The sequence below is a fragment of the Mastomys coucha genome, unplaced genomic scaffold (assembly GCF_008632895.1).
Source record: "Mastomys coucha isolate ucsf_1 unplaced genomic scaffold, UCSF_Mcou_1 pScaffold14, whole genome shotgun sequence".
Taxonomy (NCBI): domain Eukaryota; kingdom Metazoa; phylum Chordata; class Mammalia; order Rodentia; family Muridae; genus Mastomys; species Mastomys coucha.
The window spans coordinates 81,048,620-81,061,878 of record NW_022196896.1 but is presented as its reverse complement, the minus strand read 5'-3'; the positions used below and the strand labels follow the sequence as shown (position 1 = coordinate 81,061,878).

Here is a 13,259-nt window from a genome sequence, read left to right as displayed (position 1 = left end):
AAAAAAAAAAAAAAAAAAAAAAAAATCAAGAAATCCAATCTTCTTGCCTTGGTCCCTGTGGACATGTCTGAAGGTTTTCTAGCTCTCGCTGCCCTCCTGTTCAGGGGCACTAAGTATGGTGACAGAGTCTAACCAGAAACCGGCAAAGCAGGGTTCCCTCTCAGACCCACTAGCCAGACTGTCCTGTTTTCATAGTCTGAGCTACACTCATTCTCTGTTTTCTTAAACAGAACATTTAAGAACTAGTTTAGCTCAGGCTGAGGCCCTTGGGATCCTTAAATGTTTCACTACCATGTTTTCACATAGAGACAGTGTATACTATTTATAAAGCTTGAGTTTCCAGATCAAGTGCAATATTTATGTGTTCCTCACAGAGTTCAATGAGATGCTTGTTGCGCGGGCCTAGCAGCCAGTCAGCCGACCACTGAAGTTCATATTTATCCTGTATTTTGTTATCACAAATGCACTTTGTGAAAGAGGATTCAAACTCTGCTTGTCCCATCTGCTGTCTTTACTTCTAAGACATTAGGATGCTCTCTGAGTGAGCCTTCTAATCCTGGGGAAATGCCTCTAGGTTAAAAAAAAAAAAAAGTCCTGAAAATACAGCCATCTGTCTTCTCTGGCTGAACAAGATGCTGGAGGTCAGGCGTGGAGTCACTTTGCAGTCCCAGCATTCGGTGCTTGAGCCCATGATCTCAGAACCAGCCTGGGAAACAGAAAGCTATCGCCAACAACTGCAACAGCAAAATCTATCCACTGAGCCAGCTTCCTCATTTTCCTATGAGCCAGCCTATGATCAAGATGGTTGCAAAGTGAATCTGCTTCTCCTGTCTCCTTTCCTCATCTTCACCTGACAGTGGGACCTGTGAGTGGCTGTCATACCAAATCTTCTGGGTTTCCATACTCAAAAAGAGTCCTGGCAACCTGATGCTGGTTGGACAAAGAATAAAAAAAGGTGGGGGGGAATAAGTGGGCTCAAGCTATGTGATTTTTTTATGTAGAAACTTTATAGTTGATTGTTCAGTTGAGAAAAGTATGAACTTCAGAATTTTAGAGGTGGCAAGAGATACAATGAAATAGGCTATAAGATGGTTTTATTAAGGCAATCCTCAGGATGAGTACAAATTTTATCTAGTCCATAAAAGTCTTTGGTGTCATATTGGGTATGTACATATTGGATTTATGACATTAGGTTTGATTATAGTTCATTGTGAATGCATGGATGGTGTGAATTTTGATAAGCATGTCCATTGGAAGTATACTTACGGGAAAGTTAAACTGATATCCTTTTTCTCAGATATGTAGTCATATCCCCCAATTTCTACCTACAAGATCTCTATACTCACGACTTTCTGCAAACTGCTGCGTTAGCGTGTGGTTTTACCTAACCTAGTTTGCGGAAGAGCCATTCCATTTCTGGTTTTGACAAAGTAGTCTGAGGTTGATCTCTGTAGGGCAATGTTATTTTCCAAACATATTGCAAGCCACAAGCCATATCATGAGTTGTGGTACGAATACTCTGACTCTCTCTGGCCCCCATGTGCCTCCAGGGAGGAGTTTATGCAACATGAAGTGTCTGAGATGCACGGAATCTGCCCTATCCCCTGTAGTTGATATGTTCAGCACCAGATTGTCAATTGGGAAGGAAAGTTAATTCAAATCATAAAAGCTAGTTTTAGTTGACTTGCAGGTTGTTTTTCTTCCTACCGGGTCCATACTGTTTTCTTAACAAAGGAAGAGCCTCTAATTTAATGGAAGGGAGAACTTAGCGGACCAGGTCCCAGTTAATGTCCCCATGGAATAAGACAAATACTTATTGCTCTTTAGGAAACAGAGTCACACAGATTAAGAGACATTGTGATGTTAGAGAGAAAAAGGTTCATTCACTTAAAATACACTTTACTTTGTTTCCTACCCCTGATCCCAGACTTCTGTGAAATACCAAGAAGTTTCAGCTGTCTGTCCGTCTGAAGGCACTGTGGTACAGGCTAGAGAAGCAGGTGTGAGTTAGACCCAGGTTCCGTCTCCTCATCTGTCACATGCTGTGCCCACATGAGGATGCTACTTAAGGAGACTACTTTAGGCTTGATTGAGATGACCTAGTAAGGTTCATGGAGTTCTTGGTTTAGAGTAATGGCTTAGTAACTTGGCTGTCACCAGTGAGCCTGTTGCCATCATTTGTCACCGCCTGTACCTTCAACGTTGTGATCATTGTCGTCATCACTCTGTCATCACCTCCCTGTCTTGGTTTTCTCTTGCTTCTGTCTGTCAACATTTGTCCACTTTCAAATCCTCATATAGCAGCGTTCTTAGTGTTAGAGCCCAAATCCCTCCACCTTCTCTCACTGCACATTCTTCCCAAATAAGCTCATATACAAGGATGCTTTGAACAAAATCTCTCTTCTGAGCAGCATACTTTTTTATATTCAGCCAGCCATGAACCCAGTGTTCAGGAATCCTTTGGGTTTGACTGTCTCACAGGGATGGCCTAAGACCACTGGAAAACACAGATATCCACATCACAGTTCATAACAGGAGCAAAATCGTAGTATGAAGCAGCAACAAAAGTAGTTTTCTGGAGGGGTCACCACACATGAGGGGCTGGCTATATTAAAGGGTCGCAGCATTAGGAAGTGTGAGAAGCACTGCGTTAAATTAAACATATCCCACTGTAGAGCTTAGCTGTTCGTCAAACCCTAGTTCACGACACAGTATTCTACTTTCTAGGTCCTTAGTGCTGTATGGGTAGAATCTTTGTTAAGAGCTATAATCTCAGCGCCTAGCACAATCCTCAACAAATAATTATTGAATGGGTTCTGCTCACGAAGGAACAAGTGAGACTTACTTCCTTTTACTTCTGTTGCTTTTTCCTTAATTTGAGAATAGTAGTTCTTTCCAACTTAAATCATGATTTAGAAATTCCACAGTGGAAATATCTTAACTGGCTCCCCATTTCTAGGGTTGAATTCCTCACCCCCAGCATCACTACAGTTATTGTTCACATGGTACCCAGAGTGGCCTTTTTTATTTAAATCAAAAAAGCCAAGAATGTGATCATAATCATGGCTCTTCCCTACCCACATCATTTTATTGATTGAATAGTGTCCTTATTTGAAATCTACATTTAAAAATAGTGTCCTCAAATACTCTGAAAATGACCTAGAAGCTGAGAAGATAGTTCACAAACATGCCAACCTGAATTTGAATCCCCAGAACCTGCGTAAAAGTCAGACCCAGCAGCACATTATCTGTGATCTCAGTAGCTAGATGGGAAATGGAGACAGGAGAATCCCCATCAGCTCACAAGCCAGCCAGGCACATGCAGCACAGCAACAGATAGACGCCCCCCTGCCCCAGCTCCCCCGCAACTCCGTCTCAGGCAAGATGGAAGGAGTGACCGGACACTTGAGGCTGTTGTCTGCCTCCCATGTGCGTGGCATGCTCCCTGTTCTCAGGTGTGCTTTCTGTTGCTTGAACAGTCTTTCTTTCTCAGCCTGGATAGCACTTACTGTTCAGGCCTCAGGCTGTGTTTTATCTCCTCTGACTTTATATTAGGTACTTGTTGGGCTCCTAAAGGGCTTTGCACATGTCCTGACCCAGCTTGCGCCCTCCTGTCTTATATGCTAACTACTCTGGGTTTTCTGATAGCCTCCGAGTTCTGTCAGGTCAGTGACCACATCTGCTCACTGCAAAGACTGAATTCTCATGCTTCCTGACTGACGTGACTGAGTGAGTGTCACGAGCTGGTAGAATGATCAAACTGTGTGTGGGGGGGGGAAATCTTATTCCAGAATAAGCATCACGGGAACATACCTGATCTGTGTGTACTGGAGACATGCTGTCTTCCTGCCCCTGTTCATCGTGCTTGTAAGAGTGGGGGAAGTGGTTCTGTGTTCCTTTGGTTACAGGTTCATTCTAGGACAGGATTTGGAGCTGGTACATGCTGTCAATTCCAGGAAGTCTTGCAGGTGATAATGTTGCAAAACAAAGAACAGATGTTTACTGGCCCCGTCAGGCAGTGAAGACTCCTATTATTTCAGCCATGTAAGAGAGATGGGTTTTTAAATCAGTGCCTTTGAAGTTAAAATTAAGTTTGTTTTCATTATTTTAGTATATCCTGAGTTTAAAGTCTAGATTCTATTCTCATGTCAATGAGGAACAAACACAAAATATCTCATATTTCCAATGTAGTTACTTCCAATGTATTATCTGTAAGTTTAAAATTGTGTGTTTTGAGCTGTTAATCTCTACACTTGTTAGTTAATCTACCAGAGTCTCATAATGATAACATCCTGCCCCATATGTATTGACTCTGGAAAGGTGCTCTGTACCCAGCTGAAGATCCGAGGGCATCATTCTTTTGATTACATGGAAATTTAAGAACTTATTTTAAAATAGGAATTGTTTTAGTCATTTTGCTGATTACAGTATGGTCTGGTTTGCTTCCTTTGTGATAAAACACTGACCAAAGGCAATTTGGAGGAGGAAAGGGTTTTATTTCACTTTACACATTACAGTCTATCGTTGATAAAACTCAAAGCAGGAACTTGAAGGCAGGAACTGAAGCAGAGACCACGAAGGCACTCCGCTTACCAGCTTGCTTCCCTGGCTTGCTCAACTACTGTTCTTACAGAACCCAGGCCCATCTGCCTAGGGATAGCACTGCCCACAGTGGGCTGGGCCCTCCTGCATCAATTAGCAACCCTTTAAAAAAAAAAAAAAAAGACCTCACAGATGGATCTACAAGCCAATCTGATGAGGCAATTTCTAAATGTGACATGAATACATTTGTTTACACATGCCTCATGGTATTCTCATCTAATTATTTATTAGGGATTTGTACCTAGAACGAAAAGTATGCACAAGTAGCAAAAAAGGGTTGTACTGGAGTGTCCTTCCCGAAGTTGTCCCCAGCATGCCCTTAACCTCTTACTCTCCCCACGCCACGAGGTGACACTTGTTCCTCCAGTCCTCTCATTCAGCTTATCACCCACTCCATACATTTCATTGGCTCTTCTCCCAATGCTCCCTTGTTACAGTATGGTCACCTTGGCAAGGCCTTCTGTCGCCGTGGGTTAACCCTCCACCTCATAATCCACCACCCTGTTTTATGTTCACGATGTTGCTTCAGATGCTCCCGTGTTTTGTGTTTGTCCCTGTGTGTTTTTTTTCCTTTTCTAACCTGTGTCATTTCAACAAGGAGACTCGCCTGTCTTCTCCGACATTATTTCTAGTACATGTGTGTTTGATAATGGGATAAACAGTAGTTATCACTTTCCACTATTATGAATTCTCTCAGGCAAAGCTGAGCATCTTTTCAAGTACAAACTTTTTTTTTTTTTTTAAGTAGCTAGCACATGCCAAATTGATCTGGAAACGTAAATGCTTGGCTTGCCTGTTGGTTTGAGGTGGGTGATTCTTGACCTCTGACCTTGGTTTGCTGATACTCTGCATGACGTCATAATGTCTGGAGCGCCCTTTCTCATTTATGCCTGTGTTAGTATCCAGAAACCACAATTCCTTAGTGACTCTTGCTTTTCATTTTTTGTCGCCACAGCTTTTGGAAAGAACCAACACTGGTTTTGAAGAATCAGATGGCGGTGCTCTCAAGAGTCCACTCCACTTAGCGGTAAGTGAACAGCTGTGGGAAGGTCCCTCTGCTTGTCTCATAAAGAACAAGTTCCAAAAACTTACCCTGCTCTTAAGATGTAGCCCGAAAAGGCAGTGGTCAGTGCTAATGATAACAGCAGAGGTTTGAAAGCATGGGCTTTTGAGAGAGACTATGTCGCCCTCTAGGTCTGCCTTCCCAGTTGGTGACCTTAGATACAGTTACCTACCTTGTCCTCAGTGTCCTCATCTGTAGAATGGGAGCAAATAAAAAGATGAAGCTTGCATAAAGTCGTTACCACATAAGATGTAATATATGATCACCTTAAGCTCTAATCATTTTTTATAGAAAGTAAACATCTCAGCTAGAGAGATTTGATTATAGAGTAATATGTAAACATTAAACCTAGGAATAATTAAATATCACATTTTCAAATGTCACCGCTAAAACCAATGTGGGTTTTAAATATAACTCTGTGAGAATAGAAGGTGCGGGTTTAGAGTAGCATCTATGTCGTTCTTCCTGGATTTGCCACTGGGTCTCAGAGGAGTGCTCTGGCTCCAGTTCTGACACTGAGAGAGCTGGAGGAACCATTATAGTTCTCATTAGCAAAGCCTCCTCCTTACCTTCCACTAATCAGAGGGGAGAGCTTTGACACTCAAACTCTTCAGTGGGGTGGGGGAGTTATCACCCCCGTTTGGTATCTGGTTCACCCTCAACGATCAGAGGCTGTTTGAAAAATCCCCGCTGCCTAGCACTCACACCCAGCCACAGCCAGCTCTCCTGCCCACCAAGCTGCTGAAGGTCCCGTGACAGAGGTTGGGGAGGTAATTAGATGTGTCTTTATTTAGTAAATGCAATGGAACAGGATTCAAGGAGGATGGGAAGGGGCCAGGTCTATACTGAACCAATAAAGTTTACCTATATGATGCCCAAACAACTTCTTCAGCGTTCTGGTGAGCCTTTAGAGGGGGATGTGTCATTAATAGACACGGGTGGGCATTCATGCAAGGTAAGAGGAGACAAGGTCATTACACAAGGGCCAGAGGAGCCCACCCTTCACTGCTGTCTCCACACATTCTTACCAGCACACCTGCAGAAGCCCAACTCAGAGCCTCTAACACACCCACCAAGAACATATACACTGTACACATTACACAAGTGCTTAGGCACACATGTCTTTTGAATGCTGTGAAAGGAGGCAGACTCGAGTGGAGAAGGAGGGTGGACAGTGGGTATTCATAGGACAAAGCTTCATAGCAGTTGGGTGGAGGAGCAGAGCAGAGCTCTTTAGAATCCCCGTGCAGCTGTCAGCCTGAGCAAAGATCCCCAGAGCTTGGTATGCACAGATGTGGCTAGCCCTGGCTGCCCTTAGTGGGGCCACGTGGCAGTGTTCCGAGCAGAATCCTCATGCCCTTTGGACATGGAGCTGATTGCATTGTTACTGAGAAGAGAGTTTCTAGGTATCCAAAAATTCTGTCATCTTTTTTTTTTCTTTCAAAAATGACTTGCTTTGCGCTCAGTGTGGGCCAGGTATGCTCCCGAGGTCTTTGGATCTCCACTCACATAGAAAAGGGTGGTGGCATCATGGCAAAGACTGGGCTTTGGTAACGCTGCAGCTGGCAGGGCCCTGAGAAGATGGAGTTCGCTGTCCTCATGAGCCACTCATGTGAACGTGGTGCCTTCCACTGCAAATGACAGGGAGCGAGTTAGTGAAGGCTTAAAGACCCCTTTGAGGTGGTCGTTTTGCTTGCTAGCTGTGTGATGTTGTCCAGGTGCCTAAGGTCTTGTGTCTCAGTTTCCCCATCGTCAGAAGAAAGGAGCAGCAGTACCTCATCGGGGGCCATCATGGGAGCATGAGCTAATCCAGGTAGAGCATTCAGAAGAGTGCCTGATGGCCCATGGGTGACAACAGCCAGCTTCATCCGCGTTGTATTAGCATGAGTTTTCTCCTCTGTGTGACACACACACACTGGCTGTGAGCAAGGCCAACCACTCTTCCAGGAGGAGATATTACAGGGAAGGGACACAGCCTCTGTCCTCAGAGAGCTCCCCATGCTGGAGACAGATGGCAGTGAGTGCTACAAGAGAAAATAAAATGGAATCCATGTGATGGAATATGGAGGGGAGGGTAGAGTGCTATTTTACAGAATGTCATGCTTGCATATCAGGCCTGACAGAGGAAGGTTCCGGGCACAAAGTGTAAAACTCTTAAGGAAGAGAAGACTTGGGGTATCCACAGAACAGCCATGTAACTGCCACAGAGGGGACGGAGTGGTGAGGGCGAGTGGGGGGGGGGGCAGCAAGGAGCAGGGAGAACAGCTGCCCCAACATCTCACGGGGCCTCCTGGTCCCTGGTAAGAGCGCTGACTACTTCTCTGAGCAAAATAGAAAGCACTTGTGGAGATCTGAGGAGACAAAGGAGGCAATGTGACTTGCCTCAAAGATCAGAAACTTAAAAAAAGAACAGAAGCCAAAACCCAGAAATGAGAGTGACTTTGTCCAGAATGATCACAACGGACCTGTTGTAGAGTTATTTCATTCTTCCCTCTACATCAGCGGTATCTTGACCTGTGGGTCTTGACCTCTTTGGGGGGGGGTCCCATATCAGGTATTCTGCATATCATATATTTACATTAGGAATCCTAACAGTCAAAAGTTACAGTTATAAAGTAGCAATGAAATGAGTTTATGGGGGGGGGGGTCACCACAGCACGAGGAACTGTGTTAAAGTGTTGCAGCCCTAGAGAAGCACCAGTCTAGATGCTAACACTTACAATTATCTTCTTCAAGACACATATAAACGTGCTCATCACCCTCTCCGGGTTTGCTGGAGCATGTTGCTCTTGAGTGAAGGCATTCTAGCAGGGAAATTGAACCAGATGACCCTAAACCCCGACCCATAAAGAAACCTGACCCGCCTTGAGCTCCTATTTCCTGCCTGGATGATTTGAGTCTCCAGAGTTATCAGCTCATAGAATTTCATATGCATCTCATCCGCTTGAAAAAAAATTAAATTAAGAAATGAGGTTATGCAAATGGGAGGCTCCAGCTGTTGCGATTTCCAGATGGACCGATGGTGTCCCTGAAATGTGTTAAGCTCCCAAATTCCTTCTCCTTGTTTGCCCATGGTTTCCATCTTAAAAGGCTTAAGCGAATTAATTGTGATTAATAAATTTAAGTTGCCTAATGAGATATTTTTGAAATAATTTTAATTAATAATTTAAATAATTTTAAAGTTTAATACTCCAGTGACAGACATCTCAGCATAATGAAATTTACCCTACCTAAGAAGCTATTTGCAATGGTTACCTGCTAGCAAAGGGAAAAATCATTCTCTCCAATGGAGGTCTCTCTAGGTACTATCAACCACACTTCTGGATGGGCCCCTGCCCAGGAGTAGATGGCCAACAAAATGAATGCCAAGGGTTATCGTCGTTGCTGGGTTTTGTTCAGTGGGCTTTTATTTGTTTGTTTGTTTTGGCTTTAAAAAAAAATCTTATTGGATTTTTGTTTTTATTTTCATTTTTTTATTTCTGTTTTTGAGACAAAATAAGACAATGAAGTTGGGTGGGTAGGGAAGTTGGGACGGTCTGGGAGGAGTTAGGCTAGTAGAAAAAACATGCTCAAAATATACTATATGAAAAAATGTCAGGGGAGAAAGGGAGCCGCAAGCAAATGAGGAGACAGGAGTCATTCTGAGTATTTTCACGTGTCTTGTACACAAAGTCATCCAGGCTGGATTTGGAAAGCTGCACTAATTTGCAAGGGTGCATCTATTGTATTTTATACTAAGCCACTTTAACTTGAAAACAGCGAATGGATTGTTTTAAAGTGTAAGGATTAAAGGGGGCCGTGCAGGGGCAAGTGCCTTCATCACAGCTGTCCTTCTAGAAATGTGTCCTGCTTCCTGCCTGGTGTTGCCCCTCTTCCCTGTGTGTTGAAACCTAACCGTGCTGGCCATTGTCCTTTGTGAGTCTACATGCATCGTGAGTTCTCCTAGGCTAACTTAAGTGGACAGAAATTGAAATGTTTCCTATTCTTGTCATAACGGCGCATCTGACGATAGTATCCAGACCCTGCCGCTATCTGCTGGGCACATTTCCCTTCAGCATGGAGTCATGCATGAGTTCTCAGTAAGCTGAACCAGTAACTACCATTTACCAGAACAGTGCAAAGTGGGAAGCCAAGGTTTAGAAAGTCAGTTCTCACAAGAGCACCAGCTTCGCGTAGGGAGCAAATGCCGACAGTCTGGTTCCTGTGTGGATGTACCTGTTACTTAGTTCTCAGCTTAGCATTAGATGCTTGTGAGTTGGCCTTTGTTGGTAATGGCTAAACTTGGTACAGGATATATGGAAAACATTTGACTATTTTCTTATCTTTGTTGATATTTGGAATTCCCCATGATACAGGGCCAAGACATGCACCTTCCTGCCATATTGCATGTCCATGTTCTCTCTCCAAAGAGCTCCTGGGTCAGCCTGCTTTACCTGAAACCTAGTTCTTCCACCCAAGGCTGCATACCCACAGCATAACTAGGCTACTCTGGCCCTCCGGGTCCTCGTCACTAAGACGAGAATGTCAGGAACATCTAAACTGCGGACTGGGCTGAGCTCACAGCAAGCAGCAGCTAGTGATTGCTTCAGAATTTAGCTTACAATACAAACTTCCTGTCCTGTGCAATTACAGCTCTTAACACACAGGAGTTGTTTTCCTGTCCTATGCAGTAGTGTATAGAAAAGGTACAGTGGCCGAGGAATATGTCCCCAGAGTGCCCCTTCTTCTTCCACGGCTAGGTTCAAGACATTTCACATTTCCACGGAGCTTTCTGCAGAAGAAATTTTAAGTCTTTATTCAGCATTTGTTATTCAGCCTTATTCCGTAATAGGCAAACACAAAATGTTTAGCCTTCCGGTCAGTCAAGTGGAATTACCAAGGGAAAAAGTGTGTGCCTATCAGACTGCAGATTCTGAGTTCAGATCCCTACTCTGTAATGGCCTAAGGACTTTTTAACCTCTGAAAACAAATGTTTACAGTAGATGTGGTGACTTGTATCTGCAATCCCATACACAAGAGGTGAGGGCAGGAAGACTAAGGGTTTGAAGCCAGCCTAGGCTACATAGCAAGATCCTGTCCAAAAAAAAAAAAAAAAAAAAAACCAAAAACAAAAGATATTTATAGGTCATAAATAAGATGTGGAAGTGCTTGGCATGGTGCCCAGCACATAGAAATGAATAGTTGCTAATATCCAAAGCAAATCAACAAATGCATGATTGGTATTCCATGGCAATAAGTGCTTTGAAGACAATGAAGTGGGCTGAAGAGTAGATGAACCTTTTATACATGTGCTGGGATGCTTCCCTGGTAAGGCGCTGTCCGCATAGAGCTGCCAGCACAGTCACAGGGCTGTCTGGACGAAGCACTTTCCAGACAAGGAACGGAAAGTGCAGCTGCAATGGGCAGAGGAGAAAATCCAATGCACTAAACTGTAGAGAGCAATGCAGCCACCCCAGAGCCTGAATGTGCTAAGGCTGCATGCAAGGGAAGGCCAGAGCTGAGCGCTGGATTGGTCTTGGCGGGTTTGGGATTTTGCTGCTCTCAAGTGAAGTAGCTTTGAGCTGAGTTTGCAGCAAGCAGTGGCACGGCATCCAGTGTGACCGTAGAAAGGTTTCACCTGTGTCCATGACAGATCACCAAGGGACAGAGACGGAGGGGACACTTTGGCTGGAGTTCTGGCAAAACAGTATGGGAAGAATGTGCAGTGGTGAACTTAGATGTATCTCTGAGACACAAGAAATGGTAATAGTATCTTATGAGTGGCATGTAGGGCTGCTACTGTTCACACAGCACCTTAGTGGACAGAAATGTGGTGTTCTCTGGAAGTTCCTGAGAACACAGAAATGTGCCCTGTAAGTTAGTGAAGACATGTCTGTTCCTCTGGCCAGACGCGACCCACTCAGAGCAAGGCAAGGCATGGAGAGTGCTCTTGGTCGGAATCTACTTGCTCTATTGCCCCAGATGCTTGTTCAAGGCTGCAATCAAGGCTTAAGAGTTAGAGAAATAGCGGTGACATAAGGGCTGTGGTCTGATATTGAAGCTGCCCTTGGCAGATGGGAAGGTTGTGGGCAGAGGAGGTTTGTGGAAGGAAATCCAGGATCCACTGTGTAGTGTAGATACCAAGTGGAGTTGGACCTATGCACTTAGATGAGAGAAGCTGAGGCAGAGATATAAATAGGGATTCATTATCATATGATTTATAGGACCTGTTACATAGAGTGTACAGTTAATATCTACAATTTATCCTAATCATTGACAAAGATAACAAAATGAAAACTTTTATTTTTAACTCATCAGAACTCTTACTTCTTATGGATTCTTTTAAACTTAGTTTTTGTTATTGTTGTTAACTATACTCTGGGCAAAAAAAAAATTGTCTAAATTATTTTAGTAAGATAATTTAAAATACACACATAGCTTAATACCCCTTAGTTCTAGAAGTGACCACTATTATTGGTTTCTCTGGTATCCTTCTGAGTATTAAGTGTGACTGTAAAAGTACACAAAAATGTAAATATGTACACATAAATTTTCTTTTTATATAAATGAGGCCACGCTAAATATATTGCCTGCAACTTAGTTTCTAAAAAACCTCTTTGGACACTTTTGTATTACCCTCCACAAAAGTCATAGCAACCTATACACCCATCAGAGTATCTAGGACTGCGTCCCCTGCCGCCCACACATACAGTTTTAATGGCCAAACTCTTCATTCACTGCCCAGGTAGTTACAAAATAGCACTGCAAACATTTTACATAGTGTTTTGGGTATCTGTTGGCACTTTACATTCCTCTTTTTCTTGGTGAGCTGCATTTTTGGATCTTTTGCACATTTTCCTAGTTTTCAAAACCATTTCCAAAAGTTCTTTTTATATTAAGAAAATAGTCCTTGCTTCCTGTCTGACTGGGCCGGTGGCCCTGAGCAGACCTTGGGCGCAAATTCCACACAACACACAGAGGAAACTCCACTCCCAGGCACTCTAACAAGCCCAGGATCAGAGGATCAGAGGTGAGGAGGACACAACATCTGTCCCAACACCAGGAGTAACTGGGACCAGCGGGACCCAGGCACACGGGAATTCTACTAGCCCAGTGGCACGGGTTCCTTCCAGTCTGTCTGGGCTGGCGCTCTGAGCAGACCTTGGGCGCAAATTTTGCAGCCAGTCCCAAAACACCCAGAGGAAGCTCTACTCCTGGGTGCTCTATGGGGCCCAGGATCACAGGATCACAGGATCACAGGAAGGACAAGCCCCAGTCAGATTTAGCCAGGGCAGGTAGCACTAGAGATAACCAGATGGCCAGAGGCAAGAGTAAGAACATAAGCAACAGAAACCAAGGTTACCTGGCACCATCAGAACCCAATTCTCCCATTATAGCAAGTCCTGGACAGACCATCACACCAGAAAAGCAAGATTCAGATCTAAAAATCACTTCTCATGACTATGTTAGAGGACTTCAAAAAGGACATAAATAACTCCCTCAAAGAAATACAGGAGAACACAGGTAAAGAGCTAGAAGCCCTTAATGAGGGAAACACAAAAATCCCTTAAAGAACTACAGGAAAACACAATCAAACAGTTGAAGGAAATGAACA

The 13,259-nt window shown here is 43.8% G+C and overlaps 1 protein-coding gene across 9 annotated transcripts in view; it reads left to right on the top strand.

Moving 5' to 3' along the window:
- Ankrd44 (ankyrin repeat domain 44) overlaps window positions 1-13,259 on the top strand; it is a 290,453-nt gene that overhangs the window by 244,051 nt on the left and 33,143 nt on the right. For all 9 annotated transcript variants that reach the window (XM_031367511.1, XM_031367509.1, XM_031367508.1 and 6 more), the window contains exon 17: window positions 5,558-5,629. In XM_031367511.1, the coding sequence (XP_031223371.1) occupies window positions 5,558-5,629 (72 nt within the window). The remainder of the gene's footprint in view (window positions 1-5,557; window positions 5,630-13,259) is intronic.